Source organism: Fringilla coelebs (assembly GCF_963513975.1).
Source record: "Fringilla coelebs genome assembly, chromosome: 17".
Lineage (NCBI taxonomy): Eukaryota > Metazoa > Chordata > Aves > Passeriformes > Fringillidae > Fringilla > Fringilla coelebs.
The window spans coordinates 13,472,399-13,495,328 of NC_140043.1; the positions used below are offsets into that span (position 1 = coordinate 13,472,399).

Here is a 22,930-nt window from a genome sequence, read left to right on the forward strand (position 1 = left end):
CCACAAAAAAAAAAAAAAAGACACAAGTCTAGCAGAAATGTGTGTTTTTCAGAAATATTTATTAAACTGTTAAAATGATTTATTGCCCAAAAAAAATAAACCAACCCAAAAAATGTCAGTGATCCTGCACTTGGCAGGCTGGATTGTTACGCCCCTAACCTGCCAGCATCCTGGCCCCTTTTCTAAAAGCAGATTTTCCTTGAATATTGACAAACAATACATGACAGATCTTCAGATCTTTACAGACGCTTCCCTCTGCGCCATCCTTCCCGATGGCACTTGGGGTGTGTGAATGCAGCATTGCAAACATGAGAACGAGTGGTTAATGCCAGCAGGTCAGGAGGAGCTGTGAGGGGTTGAGGTAATGCTGCAGAGATGGGGGAAGGCTGTCCTGCCTCCTGCAGTTGTTGGTGTTGGCTGCAGAGCTGGCCCGACACAGCCCTGGGCTCCGCTGGACGTGCACCAGGCCTGGAGATTTCCTTTGTGCTGCACTGGCTTAGGTTGGGTCTGTGCAGCTCCATTATCCCAGCTCATTGCTCTCAGCTGATTTCCAAAGGGATCTGCTTACTCAGGCCCACGTTCCTGCATTGTTTCTGCTCGCTGCATCCCTTCCGAATGAGCCACACGACTGAACGGCGCTCGGGACAGACTCGATGGGGTCATCCACAATGTAACTGCCTGATGTGACTGTACTGCACTTTTTGTTTTCCTATATGGAAGTGAAGCCAGATCTTGGCAATTTAAGTATCATTAAATTAAGACGTTCCCCCCATTTAAGAGTTGCTTTTCAGAGGAGGGGAGAAGTGCTGCTGTTTTAAAGATGTTAACCAAAACATAACCAGGCAAAAACACATCTACCCACGTTGGACTCTGATCACCATGTCCCATATAAGGCCACATGTCCCCCCTGCCCCAAGCTCCGGTGACACCAAGGGGGCACAGTAAACACTTTCCCTACCTAGAACACACAGGAGGTGCACGTTGGAATGAAGCAGTTACAGCCAGGAGCAGGGCAGCACACAGCTCACCACTGTAAGGAGAGGTTTTACTGCCAGGATTTTACTACAGATGGGCTAAGAACCGTTTGCTGCTCACACACATTAAAAATCCACTCTTGGATCACCCTGTAATAAGAACAACTGGCCTGCACGAAGCCCTCTGGAGTCCTTTGAGAGTTCCTCCTACACTCAGTACCTGGAGTAGTTGGAGCTTTGCTCCAGCCTGAGCTGTATTTCCTGTCCTTGGTGCCACTCCTGAGAAGAGGCTCTACAGAGCAGGTGGAGCAGTTGGGGATGTGGTGCCCACAGCAGCTCCCAGCCCCTGGCACTGAGCTGCACAAGCAGAAGTTGCCCATGGCCCTGCTGGCACGAGATCCTCCCCACGAGCACTGGTCTCCAGCATGGACCTTCCCAGCCCACGGCCAAGGCCACAGAGACACCTCAGCCCTGTCCTCATGGAGCCATGGACACGTGCACCCTCTCCCACCTGGTCATGTTTTTTGTGGAGTGCGTGGAGCACAGGTGGGGACTGCACTGGCACTGGGTGTAACAGCACTGATGCTGTGAAGGTTTAGTGCTGGAAGGACAACCTCGGTCAGACCCGGGGTCTCACCAGCTCGGCTGCAAAGCAGATCCAGCCCCAGCCCTTAGGGTTGGCTGCTGGGCTCTCCTGGCAAGTTCAGCCCTGTAGCAGGGGCTACCCAGACAGGTGCCACCACCAGAGGAGCAGCTTCACACACAGAATTCATCTGCTCTGCCCACGTAGTGTTGAGTCAAGAGAAAAGGTTGGGGTCATGTCTAGTTCAGCAAAATAGTTCATGTGAGCCAGCTGAGGATGTGTTTCCCTCTGAAGTTGGGCAGTTTTACCTAGACAGGAAACTGAAGTGTGACTTAATTAAAAAGCTGTCTGTGGGAAAGATCTAATTCTTTTACAGCAGCTGCCTGCTACACTGTGAGGAAGTCCCCTGGTGAGAAGGAAAAAATTCAAAAGTTAGGGTTCCTCGCTGTAAGCAATTTGTTTTCCATTAATACTGCAGAACACAAGGCACGCTCACCTCATACATCATCTCTTCATGCTTTAGGCACTGTAAGCACAAGGGAAATGTACACTCACTGTCCCTCTCAAGGCTACTCCAGTTATCACTGTGTCAGGGGGATTTCCAAGGGGTGACTCTGCAAGATGCCGATGCCAGCGGCACTGACAGGACACAGCAGAGCTGTGGGCTGCCACCAAGGGCGTCCGGCTGCTGTAACCCTCTTGAAAAAATTATTACAGAAATAAAAAGCAAACAACCAGTAGTGTTAACAAACAGGGTAAAAGAGTCTTTGCCCTGTACTAGATATACACTGCAAACAAACTTCTAATAATGGCACAGGTCCTTTTTTGGTTTAAAGAAGCTTGTGTTACTGTAGTTAATGCATGAACGAGATCGCAGACTTGTTATTCAGCACAAAACAAGTCATCTAGAAGCTTCCATGTCCCAGGGTGTCAGCAACTGTTACTACAAAGCTTGGGTTCCTGTTTGCAGCAAACAGTCACCAAGTGAACAGTGAGGGATCCCTTTTGGAGAGTCTGAAATAACCCCCGAGGTGTGCAAGGCAAGTAAAAGTGACAAGCTGCCGTGATGCTTTACAGAAGCTTCTTGTTACAAGACTGTTGAGATCTACTGCAGCAAACCAAACACCTCAGGGGTTCAGTCACAGGTGTTGCAGGGCTTCTTGTCCTTGTTCCATGTAGGAGTCATCTCTGTTTGAATGTGACCATTCTCCAAAAGTTTCCTGGAAGTGGACATTTTTCTGTGACGCCTGCATACGTTTCTTATCACGAGAGAAGAAACTAAACCTTCCGGGAAGGGAGCAGTGAGGGAGGGAGGGAAAAGAAAAACAGTGTTTATCATCCTGAAAGCACTTCAAACCCCCACCCCAATGCACAGCACAACAAAACACCGAGCAAAAAACTCTGTTTGCATCTGCAGAAAATCAAGGCAGAGCAGCCTGATGGGAGTGCATGTCAGAATGTTGTTAGGGATGGAGTCATTGCAATCTCAAGCAGTTTGGCTACAGAAGCTTCAGGTAAGCTCTAAATGCTGTTGACTCTACAAGGTGCAGGTATCATTTAGATGTGGGTTCCCCCTTCCCCACCCCTCAGGTAACGAAGCCACACGATCCAGGTTAGTTTCTTGGCATAAGTAAAGTGGTATCTTTGGCATTAAATCTGTATATTTTACCACAAAGCAGAAATAGAATTTTTTTTAAGGTTGTCAGCAGGGAAGTTCACACAATAAGAAAATAAATCTCCACATTTTTTCTTAGTGTAGAGGTTTTGATACATAGACTTGATTCCTGCAAAAAGGAATGAATAAATGCACTTGTGTGCATGAGAGTTTGCAGGATGAAGGCTCTAAACAAATGCACACGAGTGTGCACGTCATTTCCTGTCACACAGCTTGGGTGCTCTAAGATAATGACGTACATGAACCAACAGCCATTTAATACAGCTAAAAAATACAGCTGGAAAAATCCTTAGTATTGTTTTATTTGTGTGGGATGAAGTTATTGGATTAGGCAAAGTCCATGTTCATTGTGGGTTCAGTACAGGAGGTGTTAGTGCAGTGTTTAGGCCTGCTGAGAAATGCAAAAGTTGTGGTTCCAGCTACCAAAGGACTGAGTTGGCTGTGGATCCCTTTGGTCTCAGTGCTGGGCGGGCTTCAGGAGGTGAAGATTGTTTTGCCTGCACTGTACCAAGTGTCACACAGCTGTGATCCAGGACAGGGACTGCTAAATGCTACCCAGTAAGGGACTGTGCCAATAGAACCTCAGCTTTGTCAGGGGCTGGAATATTGGTCAGGGCATAAACCTGGCCCTGAGTCCATGCTCACCTTCCTCAGCATTCTCCCAGATCCCACTCTCCCTTCATCCCCTCAGCACCACCATCCCAACCCTCCCAGCTCCCTTGTGCAGAGCAGGGAGTTCAACCTTCCCTGCCTCTCGATACACAGGAGGCTGGATGATAATCACTGAGAGTATTAAGAATAATTACTTGTTGATTAGAAAGGGAAATAAACCACTACACAAGTTAAATGTACATAAATACCAGTGCCAGCAGAACCTGAACTTTTGCATTTCCTGGCTTCAAATGTGCAGCCTTAATAGTGAAATAAGTATTTTGCACTTAATTAGCCTCATACTTTTCTACCACCTTCATCACAGGAGTTCATAAGTTCACACACATATACTGAATATTTTCAGGGCCAGAGCCAGCTCCAGCTGATAAAAGGAGTGTTTAGTGACTGAGCCTTCCTACAGAGCACATTTGGTCCTGCCTGCTCGGGGTTACTGTCTGGAAGCCCACACAAAGGACTGCTGTGTTTATACAGTCAGTTTCAAAGCTCAGTAATTTTTCATTTTATCAGGAAATTAAGCAGGAGAAAAATAAATTCTTAAATCTCTAAAGTGTTCAGCTTTTAAAATTCCTTCTGAAACAATGAAAATTGTTATTATGGCTAGAAAATTCTCATGGAGGATGTTTGGAAAAAGCCTGTCTGTGTGGAGAGGAAACTGTGTCATTGCTGTAAATATAAAGATTGCTAAAGCAGCAGTTCTAATGCAAAGAGACTTTGCAATAAGAATTATCAGTATGTCTTCCAGGGAGAGCCAAGAATTGGATGACAGAATTGATTATGAAGAGTTTACACTCTATTCCAAAATACATAATTAGAGACAAAATATACAGGGCATAGATAGAAAGACATGAAAGCAACAGCCTGTAATTAACAGTGGAAATTAATGTGGAAATCAGCCTCTCCATTCTGTAACTCTAACTAATGATTGTAACAAATTATTAGAAACGAGTTTCTCAAAGAGCACTGGTGAGAACTGTGAATAGCCTTGCTTAGGAAGCAGAATTAACAGATGCTGGTTAAAACTGCATATAGCACTGATTTTCCAAGGAATAATGATTGGTTTAACATGGCAACATTAAGGCAAAAGGTGAGAACATGTCAGTTTGAGGATGAGCATGGAGGACTGGGATGAGTACTGACACTGACTGGTCATTCTGATTGGCACTTTGATCCTCTGGGATCCCACTGGCAGCCAGGAGAATGCAACCAGCAGTGCTTGTTAACACAGGGTCATGCAAGAGGAAACCACAGTACCAAACATTTTAAAAAAATTCCTACAAGGGACACAAGTCTTCTTATTGGCTGCAATGTGGGATCATCTGGAATCAATCCAGCTGCTACCATGGGCATTATGGCTGTAAAGATCCTGGTCAGGAGAGTACAGACACAGAAGAGATAAGACTGGAGCAAGGGAAAGAAAAGGCATTCCATTAAAAAGAAAAAAGGCAAACATGATACACGGGGTTACTTTGAATGACAACACAGGACACGTTACAGGGAGAGGGGGATCTGCATCACCCAAGACAGCTCTCCTCAGTGAAAAACTCTTGTTCAGAAAAAACAGTTATTGGAGCAGTTTCAATTGCTTTTGGATTTCTAAAAGATACCACTTTCCTGTTGTGAGGCAGCCTGCAACCTGGGTTGGATTTCATCAAGGTACGACCAGCTCTAGCAATGCAGAGCAGAGTGCAGGTTTTTGTTCCAAGAGACAAACAGGCACAGACACAATGAAATGAAGGATGAAGCTGTGTGTGTTAAGAAATACAAAACAGGACTCTGCTGTGACTACTGGATATTGGCACAGGGTTAGAGAGGACCAGCATTACAGTTAAAGATTCCACAAGGGTTACAGTTGATATTTTCAGGTTAAAAACCAGTATTGCAGGTGAACTCTTGAAATAACCTCCTAAAAACTCCGTGGTTAAAGGGCCTGTGTTTCTGTTCCAAAGGAACCTGTGTTACTTCTCATGCAGAAAGATGCCAACTGCAGGCAGCTGAATGCTTTTGGGAAACCTTGCAGCTGCTCTGGCAGGAGCACTCTGGAGCTGGCTCACAGCAAGATGGGTTCTTTGTGAGGGTTCAGCACTTCACTGAGCATTAGACAATCCATGCAGCACAGAGGCTGAGAGAGCCCAGTGCTCTGAGCCCAGCCAGCCCCACACAGCCCTGCCAGCACACCTCCATCCATACCTGCACACCCTCTGTCTGTCTAAGGATTCTCCTCACAGCTTCTCCCTTGTGCCAAATATTTTTTTGAACTGTGGACTAATGTCAATTAAAGATTAGGTTGAAATCACGAGAGACATTTCACTTGTGAGCAAATGCAGCTCTCCCCAGCTCACTAACTGCTGTTCTGAAATTAAAATTGAAAACAAATGGGCAAGCACTGTTGGATCATTAGCAGCAGCCAGGATTTCTATTTTTGTGCGACATGGCACGTCCTGAGCTGCAGAACTGACAGACACACCAGCTTTTGTAGACTGCAAGAATAGGAAGAAAACTCCTGGCTGTTTGAGGCATGACATCAGTGACAAACAAGCACGTAGTCTTAAGGAGAAAACAAAAGGGTGTTTTCTGCTCCAAACAGAGGGAGCATTTTTAATCCTTGGACTTTTCCTCTTCAGTAAAGCCTCCTGGTTACATTATTTCATTAAAACTCTGTCATGTGATGTGGGAGAGACAAATGTACGAGTCAGGCATCTGAGATCAGAACTCAGAGTTTGCCCCAAACGTGCCAAGCCAGAAAAAAATGCTGATTTCTGTAGCTTCTGTTTTCCTTTCTTTATGGGCTTGCAGCACTGAATCACCTGAGCACATCTTGGATGGCACAGGCTACACATCCATATGGCTTATTCCCTCAGGCTCTGTGTGGTGAAGGGAAAAAGGGCACATTGCACAGGCAAGCACAAAACTTCCCTTGAGAGGGCTCCTATTTTTGTACTTCAGCTTTTTGTTTAATCAGGAGAAAAACTCTGAAAGAGAGGGAAAAGCAGCCCCACTTTCCTCTGTAAAGGCACTCTGCATGCAGAGAGCAGCACTGCAAGTTTTCATCAGGGTTCATGTGCCAGAGTGTTCCCCAGGCAGCCAGAGGGACCCTGGAGAGGGAGAAGGGAGCTCTGGAGCCACCTCAGAGCAGGCAGGGACTGCAGCTGGGGCAGGAGGGTGTTGGGACAGGACAGGAGCTACGTTGGCTTCTCTGGTTTGCCCAGCAGTGACGTATCCTGACTTTTTAGAGCCCTACTACAAGTACAGTGGTGACAGCACACAGAGAGAGGAAGAGAGGAGGAAAATAAAACCCCACCAGAGAAATCCTATCCAGACAGGCTGCAAGAATGAGACAAACCTGAAAACTAGTACCATCCTTCAGATTACCCAGGCAGACAGTTTTATATTCCCTTATTTAATATGATGGCTACGTGGAGAGAGAGCAGAGTGAAACCTGGGGACAGACTATGACATCTAAAAGAAGTAATTTCAGCGTAGGCAGAGTCAAAACTAATACCTCACCAACATGTGCTCTGCCTTACATTTTTATGCTGCCTTTGCTTCATCAAAGGCAGCATTTCAAATCAGAAATGGAAGCTGCACAACACAAACTGTGTGAGCTGAAACCAGCCATTCCCTACAACAGAATTAGCTTTAAAGAGCTCTAAAAGAAATGTAAAAGAAAAGAGAAACTTTACAGTGAAGATCTTGTGTGACACAGTTATCATCATCATCATCATCACCATCACAGTCACAGAATGAAAACTGAAATCCAAATTCAAAGTGTATTTTCTACTCATGTGAGAGGAAGGTTTCTCTCAGCACAGGCAGAAAGCTGCAGTCTACTGCAAATAATCAACAGTGCCCTCCTGACTCCATGGTGCTTTGGGTCAGTCCAGATCTTCCTATGGAATTTACTCTCCCAGGGCTGCTGCTGTTATTAAACAAGGACTGAAGGCTGTGGACATGGGGACAGGATGGAAGAGCTCTTTATATGGAAACAACTGTTCCAAAATCGCTTCTGCAGTTAAAAAAGTTAAACTTCCGGTATCACAAAAATCCAAAGGGTTGCTATGAGATTAGAAGACTTAATTTGGAATAAATAAATGTACAGGAGGGAGTTTCAACAGAGAAAAGGACTGGCCAACACAGTGATTTTGTAAAGTGATACTCTTGTAGCAGCACATCTCTGGCAGTAAGCTTTGGTTCCAACAGCAGCATTAATATTTCAGAAAAAGGTGGGGTTCCTTTAGCCAAGCCAGTGCCCATCCTCTCAGCAGCAAATTTGCTCAGCAAACAGAAGGGTTTTGTGCTGCCCACATAGTGCAAGTCAGGGTCTAAAGGCTTCAGTCAACAGGGAAATGGGCACAGTGAGGTCATGGGAAAATGATAATCCAAGACTGAAAGGTGTCCATGATCTAGGCAAAAGTTTTGGCCAAAACCAACTGTTGTTTCATATCTGCCAAGTGCTCATTCAGTGTCTCTCTCATATACAGTGGGAATGTGGTTATTTGAATTTTTAAAGTCTTTAAAATTGTCCTATGCATAAGAAACATTTGGTATTTACAGACTATACCCAGTATGTTTAGGAAATTTGCTACTTACAGTCGTTTGATTCCAGATTCAGGCTGAGTTGAGGGTTTTGGCTGAATTATGGGTGTAGGCTGTGGGGATCTAGTTTCTTCTTCCATTTCCTCACTTGAAAGAAAGAAAAGAATTAATGTTCTCCTCCCAAGCCATGGAAGCACTTTGAGATCTACAATTCAATCTGAGATAGCACTGTTGATGAAGGAATGCAAAAAGATCTGTTCAAAACCCATTCAAATCAACTGAAGATTTTTTATCAACCAAGAACTGGGTCTCCACTCAATATTTTCTTCCCATTGTGACAAGGAGAGGGAGAAGAGGAATGGATTGAATAAAAACTCTAGAACTTTCATTTTAGACCCACTCATTTTTGAAGTTCAAATGTATTAAATGTTTGTAACCTTTCTAGGATTCAGGGCAGACCTGGGAGTTAGGGAAGGACAAGTTGGAGGTACCAGGTTCAAGCTGAGGCTGCATTCTTGCAGTCTCTGCACAAGCCTTTGCAGAAACACAAACTTGGAGAGACCTTCAGAGCACATTTATTGTTTCTACACCTGCCCTGTGGCTCCCTGAGTATATCATCCAACAGGAGAGGAGATGTAACCCACCTTTTGTAATATAAAAGCTCCTCTTGAAGCAAAAACACTCTGGATTTCAGCTCATTCCTCTCGTGAAGGACATCCCGGAGCTCCTGCAGGGTGAATCTTGGGCGATTGGGATCTTTTAAGTCCATTGCCATCTTCTCTGACTCAGAGAGACAATCTTCATTGTTTGGTTCTGCCTAGGGAGTGAAATGTGGGCTTTAAATTCACTGTCCAATTCAAATGTCCAACTTTTGGTAAGTCAGTTTTAGGAATCCATACATAAATGGAGTAAATCAAACATCAGTTTTTTTATCTAAACACTGAAAAAATGGCATGGCAAAGGTCATACAGCTCCTTCCAACTCCTCCCTCAAAGAGGTGTCTTCTTCTAATGTAAACATACAATGATGAATAATCACAAGGTTTTGGGAAGAGAACTTGGAATTGAGATTCTGAAAAGCAGCTCCAAGCCTTAAGAGGTCTGCAGGATTTATAACAATACAAACATATGCAGGACACTCTGTTCCAAGAAAATACATTTGAAATGTAGCAAAGACCATTTGAAATGTGATGCTTTTTGCAAGGACTGATAGAGGCCAGCACATGAAATCAGAGCTGCCAGCAGCCAGGTCAGCCACTCACCCTCCTTGTGGGAGGATGCAGAGATCAGAGTCTCAGAGCTCCTGTGTGGCAGTGACAGCTTGCTGGGATACAAGCTGGAAATTTGAGGAGTTGAGTAGTGAAATTCCTACACAGTCCAGTTTTTGTAAATCCTGACTCGACCACCTTCTAAGCTCCTGTGCTTGTGAAACGGTTTTGCAATACACTGATCCATGGTTTCAGGCTGGTGCAAGGTGAATTTCAGGTGAATTTCAGGGCCTGTCCTGCAGGGATGAGGCAGCAGAGTGATGCTCACTTAGGCACTGTTTGATCACCCCTTTCATCCAAACACATTCCTTTGCACAGACTATGTGGAATAAAGATTGATGCAACAAGAGGTTCAAAGGAAATTACCCAAACACTTTTTCTCCTCTTCACCCCCTGGGTGTGAGCTGGTGTCTCTTCTTTTGGTTGTATATTTGCCCCACTTCCCTGCCCAAAGAAGCTATTTTTGCTAGATTTGGCTCAAATCAGCAAAGACTGAGCAGCTGTACCCAATGCAAATGTCCTTGACTGAGGCCAGCAAGCAATGGCCATTCTGGAGCATGCAGCTATTCCAGCTTCTGCTTGCCACTGCAATTCCTGTGTGAGCTCTGTCCTGGCAGAGGGAGCAGGGATGCCTCTAATTAGAGGAGGCAGCATTGCCATGGAACTGATGAGTTAGAGAGAGGTGAAGAATGCATCCTTTCTCTGCAGACACTGAGGACACTTTTATCCTGCTGGCTCCAGGCCTGGGCTCCCCAGCCCTGTTTACAAAGCTGGGTGTCCTGGCTGAATTAACAGCAATGAAATAATCCTTTTCATTATTAATGCAGTGCTTGCCCAGCTCAGCAGTGACATGTTAACACAACACTGGCTGTCACATTCCCAGGGGACCAAGGTACCCCATCAACAGTTGTCTCTGCTTTTTGATGTGGATTCCTGCCTGTTGCCAGTGAAATGGATGTTTCACTGCTGAATAGCTCTGTGTGATAGAGCTCCTCTAAGTTCTTAAATATCATTACACCCTTTATTGCATTTCCTACTCTGCTAAGAGCACCATTAGGAGAGGGAAATGCTGGACATTTGCTTCAGGAATAAAAAAGTAATGTCATGGGCACAAAGGAAAATATTAGGAACCATAAAGAAGACTCAGGGATCAACAGATCAGTGCATCTTTTTCTTAGGAAGCTCCCCTCAAATTTGCATTCCTGCTGCTCTGATCTCAGCCCAGCTCCATTTGCAGACTGTCACTTTGCCTGTTCTGCAAGAACCTGGCTCTGCCAGCAGGAACATTTGCTTTTCATGAACATCTGTGCTCACAACACTTCACTGCACAAATTCTAATAGGAAGCAAAAGCAGAAATAAGGCCAAAGTTGGTTCCTCTAAAAAGTGCCTTGAAATATTTATATGTTGATTTGGTAGCACTTAACCAGCTTAGTCCTGGCTGATCTGAAGTGCCATAAGAACAGCAGGGACCAGGTGTGCAGAGACCACTTTGGCAGTTTCTGTTCCACTGTGGTTCAGCTGCCACCACCACCCCTGTGCACCCCTGTGACCCATCTGGCCTTGAATATTTGCAGATCTGGCAAAGCTGAAGCTACTCCTGGCTGTTTGTCTTTGGAAAACCCAGACTCTCCAAGGAGTTGGTTTGTTTTCCTTTGGGGGAAGGGATAGGTGTGTACAAAGAAAATGAAGCAAACACCCTACCACAACCCTGCCAAAACTCAAAGAGGTGCTTGGTATGAAGTCCAAAGGGTTTTAAAAGGCTGCTTAAAAGTGATCCAAAGTGCCTCTTACCTTTACTTCCTCCCCATTTTGGCTGATCTGGCTGTCCTCACCCTGCAGCTTTTCTCTGAGCTTGCCCAGCTCTGCTCTCAGGTTGCCCATCTCCTGCTCCTTGGTTTGCAGATACGCTTCCAGCTCCACCTTCTGCTCGATCAGCGCCTTCCCCTGGGCCTCAACCACCGTGATGCGGTGCCTCAGGTCGTGGTTAATCTTCATCAGCCTGTTCTGCTGCTGCTGCAGCTGCAAAACATCCATGCAAGAGCTCAGTGGCCATTCAGCCATGAGCCATGATGGCCCCATCCCAAACATCATCTTGAAGCAGTGGGTTCCTGGTGCATTTCATCTGAAAAGTTCCCCCCACCTCTTCTCACCCCCAGATTAGTTTTCTAATATCTAATTATCTACTACAATTTCAGTCACCCACATTTAATTGATTTCTAGAGTAAATTTCCCTAGCACAGGGAGTTTTTCAGATAAATGCAAATCCATCACTTCTGATATTAATTCGAGGATAGGGTGGCTTCTGGGACTCTGAATCAAATCTCAACCCAGGGGAGAAGAAAGACAAGACAGAGGAATCCTTAGTGTTCAGTTTATGGGTGCTCTGCTTTGAGCTCCAGGGCTCTCTCCTAAGGCAGGATGTGACCTGCTGGCTCTGTGTGGACAGCCCCAGCTCAAAAGGCTGCAGCACCTGCCAGAGGCACTTGGACAGAGCAGAGATCACCTAGGCCTGGCCTTACTAGCACCAGGAAAGTCCCATGGCCTAAGGACATGAGGCAGTGTGAAGAATGGGAAGCAAAATATGGGTAAGGAGGTCATTGCACAGAAAGTGCCAAATCTCATGTCATGCCTGGAGTCACAGTGGAGTCTGTGACTCATCTGAACTGGCCATGAGAAGGTCACTGCTGGCCTGGGCTGAGCAGTGCCCTTCTCATGCAGAGATGATCCACACTGCATCCCTGGTGTGGGACTGCACTGAAGCCTGACCATTCTGGACACTCCACAGCTGCAGGACTATTAATCCAGCACTGTTCATGCTGTCTATATTAACTTCAAACTCAAAACCAGGCTGTGGAAGTGTGGGTGAGAAAGAACAGAAATAGGAAGACCAAGAGCCACTTACAGCCTCTACATCCTCATTTTTGAGTCCGAGTTCCCGGTCCTTTGCCCTGATTTCATCCCTCTGTTTATCTACCACTTCCTTCAGCTTCTTCATGACTTGCCGCTCTCTCTCTGACATCCCTGGTTAAAAAAAGAACACAGAACACAAACTAAGGGCAGCCAGGAGCTGCTGAGGCTGAGAACAATAACAATGAGGAATATTTAAGTAGACTCTGGAAGTTGCCTGCTGGTAAAATTACAGAGATGCTTTAGAGGTTACCTCAAGGGTAACAGAGAACACAGATGACAGAATCCACTCCATAAAGCCATTGCACAGAGACTCCTTAAAAAAGGAACTGACAGTCCTCAGAAACATTTATAACAGTGAGTGACACTGCTGCATCTTGCTGCCTTAGTAGTTTTACATCAATGTTCACACCATGCCCCAGGGAGCTTGGTTATCTGTGTGATTATCTCAGGAATCAGCTGGCCAAGGCCTTCTGAAAATTATAAAAAAGATGGTCTGGATCTTCAGTGAGATGTAAACAAATGATCACTGTTGTGGATTGCATCTGGATCTAAACCAGCTGAGGAGATTTGATTGTTATTTGAAATCCAGTTTTGTGTTTGGTGAAAAGAAGATGAAACAGGACCTTCAGAAGGTACCCCCACCCTCAATGCAGAACCCAAATTTAGTCTGAATTATGGTCACATATTTTCTCCTCATTTTTTGTCACCCTTTTCCCATCCTATTGTGTGGTAATTCATATTTAGAATAATTTTGTACTTGAGAGAAGAATACTTGATAGCATTTCACTGGTGAAAGGACATTGGAACATTGCCAAGAATCCAACACTGATCCTGTCTGAAAATAAATAAGGGGTTAGATTAACCTTAAATCTGATCAATGAATCATTAGGAAATGTCATAAACCACAGGAAGCATTCTATTTGCCATTACAGAGATCCATAACTTGGCACTGCAGTGATGTACTCCTGAGAACAGACACAGAGCAGAGGTTTTATCTCAGTGAGATGATGAATCTCCTGCCCTGACTTTCCCTGAGATTGGCACAGGGATGTGCAGTTTGATGGTCCTGAGCTATCACATGAAATCATGCTGCACAACATCCTTGAAGATGAAAACCCTGCAACCAGGGCAGTGTGAGGCTCCCCTGGCCAAAGCCCAGCCCAAGCAGGAGCTCAAATCCAGGCCCTGCTGCTAACTCTACTCACTTTGGCAAAGTGCTTTGTTATGTGGGTGTTCAGCTTCTTCCATTTATGAACTGCAAGTGCTGCTAATGCACTCCCCACTCTGGGCTGGCTGGAAAGCTGCTTCCTTTTCAATATATTAAAGCAGCTCCCACATCAGAAATATTCTCTGTATGCATCAAATGTGTCCAGCCAGGAAAGGCTCTACTTTCTAACATCAACTCAAACTTCCTGGTTTTGTTCTTCCCCTCATCAGAGAAATCCAGAGTTGTTCCCACAAGAGAAATTAGCTGCAGGTCTGTGGGAACTCCAGCTCACAAGTCAGCTACAGAAGGAACTGATGGATAACAGAGCAGAGCAGGACAAAGCTCAGAGAAGGAAAGGGAGTAAGGGGTGGATGTGCCCTCCTGCAGCAGCTGTGGGCTCCCAGAGCAAGGGGGAACAGCAGCTCCAGTCCTCAGTGCTAAAGGACCAGAGCTGTGGCACTGCAGAGAACAGGGAACTGTTCCCCAGGGAACAGGGAACAGGGAGGATTGCTGGTCATGGCTGGCCAGGAATTTGGTTCACAGGACATGTTCCTGGCAAACCCCAGAAAAGAACTGTCAGTGACATGGTGTTCACATTCTAGTGTTACATTCTCACCCCTTTTAATTCTGTGGTGCATTTGCCTGCTCTATTTCTGGACCCTGGTTTTTATCAGCTCTATGCTGCTCTGGGTTCTAGTTTTGCACAGGATAATCTTAATTCTTTGCTGTGGTACGAGCTGATACCCACCAGGGAGAACAAGTGTCACAAACACAAACTGCAGCTTAACTGTTCTAAAAGATCCACATTCCTCTCTGGTACTTCTCTGCACCCACAAACCTCACTGCAGATTCCTGGATCCACTCACTGCAGCCAGTCTCAGGGCTGGGGCCTGAAACATCAGCTGTATTTAAAACCAAAATAATCCAAAACTTTGCCTTGAAGTAGAGGGACTGCAGTGAAACTTTAGACTGGTGGTTTCACCCAGAAGGAGGTAGTGAATGCATCTGTATCCATTAGTACTTGTGAGATGCTTTGAGATCTCTAGATAGCAGGTGCTATTTAAAGAAAAAATACCATTCAGTGCTGACAACTTTTCCTCCCACTGTGCTCATTTTTTTTTTTTTGCTAACATTTGGTGAACCTAAAAGGCTTCAATTGTGTGCACAGATCACCACAATTTTTCTTTCAGGAAGTGGGGGGGGGAAGGAAAGGTGGGGAGTTTTATGTAACAGTCACATCTCCTTCCATTTCCTCAGGCACTGGGAAAGAGGAGAGGGAAATCACTAAGTGCCCTAAATGTAAAATAATTATCTCTAAATGGTTCAAACTCTAATAAATGCAAGATCTTAAATGGCACACCCAGCCAGCTTCCCCAGGCACATCCTATGAGCAGTTTCCTGTGGTTTGCTGTGATCCTGGTGTTGTTCCAGCAAGAGAATGGAAAGCAGCTGGAGGGGAGGACACCAAGAAAAGAAAGAAAAGAAACTGGGGAAAAAAAAATATTCTTTGTGTTTAGTGACCTGTTCAGTGCTGTGTCCATACAGCTTGGCAGAGTTGTGCCAAGGCAGAGCCTGTGGCACTGCACCATTACCTAAATACTCAGAACAAGTTCAATGTCCCTTTTGAGGGGACCTGTAGGTCCTGCAGCACAGGAGGGTCACACAAGTGCTGCCATCCTGCTGCTTGTCCCTTAGCACAGCCAGGCTGAGACTGCAGCTCCCCTGCAGTGGCACAGCAGCCTGCACGTCCTGTTTGACACACTTGGGTCAAGTTTGCATGTGGCATTTTCCTGGGATATTCCAATCAGTCAGCACCATCAAGCAGTGCTCTGTTTGGGCTTGGGAGGAGTCATTTAATGGGTGTTGCAGGCTCATCTCAACCCCTCCCTTGTGTTTTGTGTTCTGCTGTCACAGGAGCCCTGCTCTGCTCAGACTGCACAGAGCACTCCTGTTTGCACAGAACTGCCTCTGCCTCTCCCATGGACACTTCATCACACTCAAGCGAGGCTCTGAGAATTAATTGGCAGGATTGACTCTCAAGGCCTTGCACACCCAGATCAGTGGCCTCTGTTGCCTGTGTGAAATAACCCCTGTCACTGTCTGGTGAGGAAGCAGCGAGCTGCTGGACCCCCAGGGCCAGCACTGAGGGGAGATGGGAGCACAGTGCTGAACCATGCTCAGATAGCAGCACTGGAGTCTGCTCAAAATCAGTCCAGCTAACACAGGACTGAGCCTGAAACGCTGCCTCTTTGGACCCTACAGCAGACCAAAGGACAGAGACTGAAAAAGAGCAGCAGAACTGCTTTCTGACACTATCCAAACAAGTCACTTGAGACAAATCTCTCCCTGCTCATTAATGACAATATGTGCTAAAAGAAAAACAGTCAGGTTTGATATAATAGATCCAAATAATTAAATGGGCTTAATATAAATTAAAAGATTTCATTTGAACTGAATATTTTGGCCAAAGAATATCAGTGATCTCAGTCTAAGCTCTGGAATGGGCTTATGGGTTTTGTTTGTGTTGTCATACATGGGTAGACACAGTAAAAATAACAAGAAAAGCACGTCTGGCATTTGCTTGGCTGGCTGGATGTGAAGAGTATGGCTATATTTAAATGCAAGCACATGAGCTGCAGTGAGCTAGATAGCCACTGGAAGGGAAAAAGAGAAGGGAAAAAAAACCCAAAACAAAGGGGAAGCTGGTTCTTTATAACACAATGTCAGTCTTCATGGTCCATGACTCACTGCTGCCATTCTGAATTTTGCATGGAGTTTGTCAGCCTGATGTTGAACTACTTCTTTGCCACTAATTGACTCCTAATTTGAAAGCATTGCATTTGTTTTAAAAATTGTCTCGAGAGGTTTAAGAATTTTTACTTTTTGAAGGTTTAATTGTGCTCCTCCCCAGTGCAAGTGAGCAGCACTGAGCCTCGGGGAGAGAGGGAGTGCAACTTCCACAGTGTTGGGCAGTTTCATCCACCTCCAGCAAAATGAGAACCCAAACAAAAGACAGACCAAAAGGTGTATCTAGACTTTACTTCCAGAGATGCTTCTCAGCCAAACAAAAAGTTGGTTTTCTTTCCCTCATTCCTCCACCTCTTATCATGTCTTCAGTATCATCATGTATTCAGAGATTTTCTATTTAGGTAAAAACACCCCAATAAACAAACAAGCCTTCAAAATCTACAGGGAAAAACCACACCAGAATATCCAATCAAAGTATTTTGATTAAGTATTGCTTTTTGTAACAAAGCAAGGACTGAACTCGAAGTAGCAAACTTGCCTTCATGCTTCTGAAATTCCTCTTCTGTGAAATTAATGTCTTTGTGAGACAAGTTTGTCATCAGTTGTTTATTCTCCTCCTGGAGCTGTGCAATTTGGGTAAGAAGATCCTGTGCTTCCCCTCTCCAGACATCCTCCACCAGTTCTAATTCCTATAGAGTAGATCAGGACAACACATTTATATTTTAGAACATCTTAGGAGTCTTTGACTGGGCAATTTACAGATCAAACTAGTAATGATTCTTATGGAAAGCAATTCAATAAGAATACTTTGAGTTTCTTAGAAGACATCTGCTTTTCTAATGCCACCATTAGGAAACCAGCCACCACAGCTCCCTTTGCTACATCTGAATGGAAATACCTGAGGGGATCATTCCTGATGCAAAGCAAGTTACCCAAAGGATGGTTCCTCATACCCTGCTGTGCTGTGAGGACCAGATTAAGGGTCAAATAACCAAACACCAGAACCAGTTCCCTCCAGCACCCCAGGAAGCAGCTGCAAAGCTGTTAAAGAGCCCCCAAGCCATCCCACAGCAGGGCCAGGGACTCAGGGGTGGAAATGCTCCTTCTGACAGAACAGCCTGGTCTAAATTCCTGCTATGAAACACAAGTGTCAATTGATGAGTGTGTGATCCAGTGCAGCAAAGGCAGAGCTCCTGGTGCACACAGTGAACAGAAACCCAAACCATGCTGCCTCCTATGTAAATTGTCCTGCTGGAATGTCCTGAGTGGTGTCTGTGCTAGTGCAGCCAGGCCAGCCAAAACAGCTCCCATTTGTTGGGACACTTCATCAAGAGCAGCTGTCACCAATCCTCATGAAGGTCAAGTCAGGACAAAAAGTAAAAAGTCCTTAAGGAAAACAGTTGTATTTAGAACCTTGCTTGTTCCAAAAGCTTCTCTGTATATCTCACTTCTGCAGTGGGGGGCATTCCCTGCTCCATTTTCACTTATGTTCTTCAGACAAAAAGCTGCATGCAAATCCCTGGAGCCAGGCTGAGTCACTGCTGACTTTCACATCCATCCACATGCCCCTTTCCTACCTAACAACAAAACACATTCAGACAACAACCAGCCAAGCACAGCTAGAGGCTAAAATAAGCTCTGCTGAGAGATTAAAGGATAGCTCTCTGCTTTGAATGTATGCTCTGATAATGGGAAGTCATGTTCCTGTGACTTTTGGGTCCAAATACCATTTTATTCCAGCACTTATTACTGTATTGCTGCTAAAAGTGTTGCAGAAAACATTAGGTGGCAAAGAATAATAAATAGCAAAGGTGTGGTAAGCTACACAGGCTTAACTATTAAAAAGGAAAGAAAATGTAATTAATCACCTATTTTACTTGAAACTCTTTATCTTGAGAGAAAAGTAAATCTGTAATGAAATTGATATTTCCAAAAGCCTGGATTATTTACAGTGATGCTGCCTGTTACAACTCTGTAGCTAAAATAATGCAGTGACCTATTTTAGCAATAAACCAGCACATTCATCACTTCCAAGCATATTGATAAAACCAAAATAGAATGCACACAAACCTCCAAACAATCTAAACTTATATCATTTATATGTGGCTGCACTGTAAACACACAACTATGCCAAGGTTTGTCATTTATTACTATTGAAGAGCCCAAAGAATTGGAGCAGAAATTAACTTTTGAGTCCTCATTAGTGGAAGTACCAGACAGGGAGGCACATCCACAGGCCAGGCTGTGCCAGCCAGCTCAGGAAGCCCCAGGCAGAGGGTGCTGAGCCAGGTTTACAAGCAAAACAGATTCACACATAAATTTTAAGTGCCGAAATCTCAAACTGATGCTTGCAAGGACCAATAAAAGCTTTTCTGGGTGTTTCTTGGAGGGTTTGACATCAAAAACTGTTTCTCAGTATCTGATTTTTTTCTGCTTATCAGCACCTGTCCTGTGAAAGAGTCTTCGAGCCCTCACATTGGAACAGAGAAGATGAGAGACCACAGTTCTATAGGGACCTGGTGCACTGGGAACCAGCTTGATTTAAAACAAAATAAAAGGTATGTATCATGCAGTTTATTTTCCTGTTAAAATCTGTTTAGGCTGAAGTAAATTGTTTAAACACTCCCTGAGCCACTTCATGACCCTCAGAGAAGCTGACAGAGCAGAGGTGGTTGACTGGCAGGGAGATCAGCTGACACATTTAGGAAACTTTTTAACACTTATAAGAACTTCAGAAACATCTCCAGAACAAATTGTACAACGACACTGGGTCAGTTCAGTCTCTGCTTCACCCACAGCCTTTGGTAAATATCCAACATATTTGTATCTGTTCTCTAGACCTTCTTTTATCACACTCTTGAGATTTATCAAGGCTTTGACATTAAAGGTCCTTTACCTTCCTTTTCAGAAACATTGCTGTGAGACTTCCTCTGCAAAATGTTGCAGGGTTTATCCTGGATTTTCCATATGCTAGGTGAAAGTCCTGTAGCTGACTATTTTTGAAATATAAAACTGGGATTTATCCAGTTAAGCCAAATCTTGACGTTTGGGGGCTCTCTTCCAGAAATCCTCTGTGTCCTGTTTATCCTGATTCTCCGTGTGAATCAGGAATGGCATGAGGCAGCAGTGATGATTTAGCATAGTAATTTACCAGAAGAACCATTTCTTATATCAGTTATCTGGATGGTTTAAAGAGCAGATCTGCCACTTTTACTGCAGTAACTGGAGCTTGCTGTCCTGCCATAAGCTGCTAACAGGGTATGGGAAATGCTCTCTGCCTCGGGCTTTAATAGGAGTGGGGTCAGGGAACACTATGACCACCCCAAAACAAGCCAAGGGACATCTTGCCATCAGAGGATGGAGCAGCAATCTGGCAGAGTGCTCTTCCCTACTCTTCAGCTCTAACTCTGCTCTGAAATCACTTGGTTCTCTCCATCTCTCTCCTATGACTTGTCTAACCCGAAGTCTGTTCCAGGAAAACTAGACTGCTAAATCATTCCCAGCCCCGGAGAGGAAAGTGTATTCTTGTCAGTGACCTTTCCTGGCCTAGCAGAAAGCAGCACTATCCTCTCGTCGGGAGAGGGGATGGAGCAGGAGTCCGAATCGGCCAGACACAGGGGAAGGAAATGCAGTGACTGGGGAAGGGGTGGAGAAAGGGAAGGAGGGAGGAAACTTCCAGGAGGGAAGGAAACAAAAAACAACAACACGCCCAAAGCCTCCGCGACGCTAAGGCAGCATCCGCGCAGAGCCCGTGAGCCCGGCCGGGCTGTACCGCACGCGTGCCCCGCCCGCTCCCGCGGCTCCGCGGCATCCCGGCCCGCACCCCGGCGTCGCTCTTTGTTTTCCCGGCGGCGGCGGGGGGAGAACGGCGGCGGGGGGGCCGGAGCCCGACTTCCCCCGAGCGGCTGCGGCAGCGGGGGCAGCCCTGCCCCGCCGCGTCCCCCCGCTCCCCGCCCGCACCTTCTGGTGCTTCCTCTCCTTCTCAATGCGGTCCATCCTCTCCAGGCGCAGGCGGTCGAGCTCCAGGCGCAGCTCCTCCATCTCGGGGTTGATGTGGTTGCGGCTCACCAGCACCTCCAGGATCTCCAGCACCCGCACCACCTTGGGCATGAGGCGGGCGATGGCCTCGCAGCCGTGCTGATCGATCACCCGCTCAAACTCCTGCCCCACGGCCGAGGCGATGTCGTACACGTCCATGACCGTCAGCTCCGCCGCGTTCTTCTCCAGGGCGGGCGGCACCCCGCCGCCGCCGCCGTCCATGGCTCGCCCGGCCCCGCGGCGCCCGCATAGGCGGCGGCGGGGCGCGCTCCGGGCGGGGCGGTCCCCGTGCAGCCGCTCCCGCTGCCCCGCGCCCGGGCCGCGGCCCCCGGCAACTCCCGCGAACTCCGGGCGGCTCGGCCGGGGGTGTTTAAACTTGGCCGGGCGGTGCTGGGGGAGCGGCGGCGGGAGGCGGGCGCGGCGTCCCCGCCACCACCGCCCCGCCGCCCGCGGCCAATGCCCGGCGCAGGGCGGGCCGGGGGCGGCCCCGCGCATGCCCGCGGCCCCCGCGCATCCCGGCTCCCGGGACCGGCCCCGCCGGCCCGAGGGGCGGTGGAAATCGGTGCTGCGCGGGGCTTCGCTTGCGGTGGGGAGAGGAGCATCGCCAAGAGCGGGCGCGCTTCGCTCGGTGCTTGTTCCGCATCAGCGGGAGGGCTCTCGGTACCGACCGCTCCTGCGGCCTCGTCCGGTGGGGACAGCCGCGAGTTTTGGGGGCAGAGCTCGGACCCGCCCGTGCTCGCGGTGGAGCGGGTTCGCAGGACGGGCAGGGCTGTCCGCGGTACCCCGCAGCGAGCGAGGGTCCAGAGCCGTGGTGTCCGGACCGGGATGGACGGGGGGTGATGTTCCCCCGCTCCCGAACGGACGGAGGGATGTCTGCAGGCACATGGAAGGGGTGAACGAGCCGCTCTGCAGCACAGCAAGGGGCTCACACACATCAGTTAGGGGTTTTAGGCTCTTCTCTACAAGAGCACAGAGTCTTTACTGAGCACATGTTCAGAGGATCGGTGGCGGTTTTACACATACAAGCAGCTTGCTGGCATGGATCCACTTACAGAGGAATTTAAAGGAAACTGAAATGCATTTTTCTCGTCAGGTTTTTCAGTATTTTTGGTTTCAGGTGTGACTGTGAAAGTTTGGATGTTCTTATTTCCATAGGGTTTAGGAAGAGATGCTCCAGATGGGTCTCTACAGATAAACTAAATTTGCCTGGAAATAATTTTAGGTCCCAGTCCTGCCATTTGCTCTATGCAGAGTAGGAAGAATGCATTTTATTTGAGGCAAGATATAATGAGCATTATCAAACCCTGGAACTAGTCAGGAGAAATAGCAGTGGGGCTGCAAAAGCCAAGCCTGGAATGACTTGGCACGTGCTGCATGTTGCGATTACAGCATTAATTTTCTACTTTTGGCGGATGCAAAACGCCAGCACAGGTGGATGGGAGGGATGAACGATGAGAATTGTAACACTGTAGCACCCAGAAATGCAACACTGTGACATCAGAGCAGCTTTTAAATGCAATTCCGTCACAACCTTGTTCTGCCACAGGGTACAAAATATTGATCGTTCTCACGCCCTGTCAGTAGGTATCAGAGCAGCCAGGAGGGGAGCAATCAGTCCCCAAATACCTGAGCCTGGCAATCAATTGCCTAAGTCAGAGCAATAGCTCGGTGAAAATATATATCTGTATAACATTCATGAAACTTATTCCCAAAGCTGGACACCACAGGATATTGCACAGAGTTCCAGGGAGAGCAGGAGGATGAATAATGGTGCAGTCATCCTTTCCTGGCAAAGGTGCTTGCACAAGGAGGAGGAGCAGCCTGAGCAGAATGTTTGGAGAACACTCCGCAGTACCTCAGGGGAGCAGCTATGCTGTGAAATCAGCATTTTGCCTGAGTTAGAGATGAGAAAAAAAGAATTTTTGCCACAATAATTTGGTACTATGCGAGTTCCCGTTGTTCTGTTCAAGTGTGGGTACAGGGGAAATAAAACAGTGTAGGGAACACATGTGGAAAGACTAAAACTGCAGCCAAGAAAGGTGAAAAACCAGTGCTGTTTGTGGTATGGGAAGCAGTAGGTTCAGTGTTGGCCTGATCCAAACTCATGGAAAACGACTTGGCAGGAAAAGTCTCTTATCCAGCCACGTGTGTGACCTGCAGCTCCTCAGGCTCAGCCTGTCTTGCAGAATTTTGTCCACACCCTGTGCCTGCCCTGACACAGCAGCTCTGCTGGCCCACACCCGGAGCAGAAGGTGCTGATGTGAACCCGGCATTTGCTCACACAAACGTGTCTGAGCGTCACCAGGGCCACAACCACCGGCG

At 46.7% G+C, this 22,930-nt stretch overlaps 1 protein-coding gene across 5 annotated transcripts; it reads right to left on the reverse strand.

Moving 5' to 3' along the window:
• Positions 1–38: 38 nt before the first annotated feature.
• Positions 39–21,064, reverse strand: RILPL1 (Rab interacting lysosomal protein like 1). 5 transcript variants are annotated; one of them, XM_084217376.1, is made up of 9 exons: positions 20,531–21,064; positions 17,109–17,259; positions 12,608–12,726; positions 11,497–11,724; positions 9,082–9,254; positions 8,492–8,584; positions 5,180–5,267; positions 3,227–3,341; positions 2,704–2,841 (listed from the first exon to the last, which is right to left on the reverse strand). In XM_084217376.1, the coding sequence occupies exons 1-8, from the start codon at positions 20,828–20,830 to the stop codon at positions 3,273–3,275; spliced, it is 1,221 nt and encodes a 406-aa protein (XP_084073502.1). In that variant the 5' UTR covers positions 20,831–21,064; the 3' UTR covers positions 2,704–2,841; positions 3,227–3,272. The 5 variants fall into 5 exon arrangements, with proteins under 5 accessions (XP_084073503.1, XP_084073504.1, XP_084073505.1 ...); XM_084217378.1 differs by lacking the exon at positions 3,227–3,341 and having other exon boundaries at positions 2,698–2,841; XM_084217379.1 differs by lacking the exons at positions 3,227–3,341; positions 5,180–5,267 and adding an exon at positions 6,092–6,166 and having other exon boundaries at positions 2,703–2,841.
• Between the last annotated feature and the right edge of the window lie 1,866 nt (positions 21,065–22,930).

What these genes read in the sequence shown, in the direction of transcription:
- RILPL1 (XM_084217376.1), bottom strand. Translation starts at nt 20,830, where the DNA reads ATGGACGGCGGCGGCGGCGGGGTGCCGCCCGCCCTGGAGAAGAACGCG. An exon ending in AAAATGAGGATGTAGAGGCT is followed by an intron (nt 11,725 to 12,607) that starts GTAAGTGGCTCT and finishes GATGTTTTGCAG; the next exon opens with CTGCAGCAGCAGCAGAACAG. An exon ending in GAGCTTTTATATTACAAAAG is followed by an intron (nt 8,585 to 9,081) that starts GTGGGTTACATC and finishes CTTTCTTTCAAG; the next exon opens with TGAGGAAATGGAAGAAGAAA.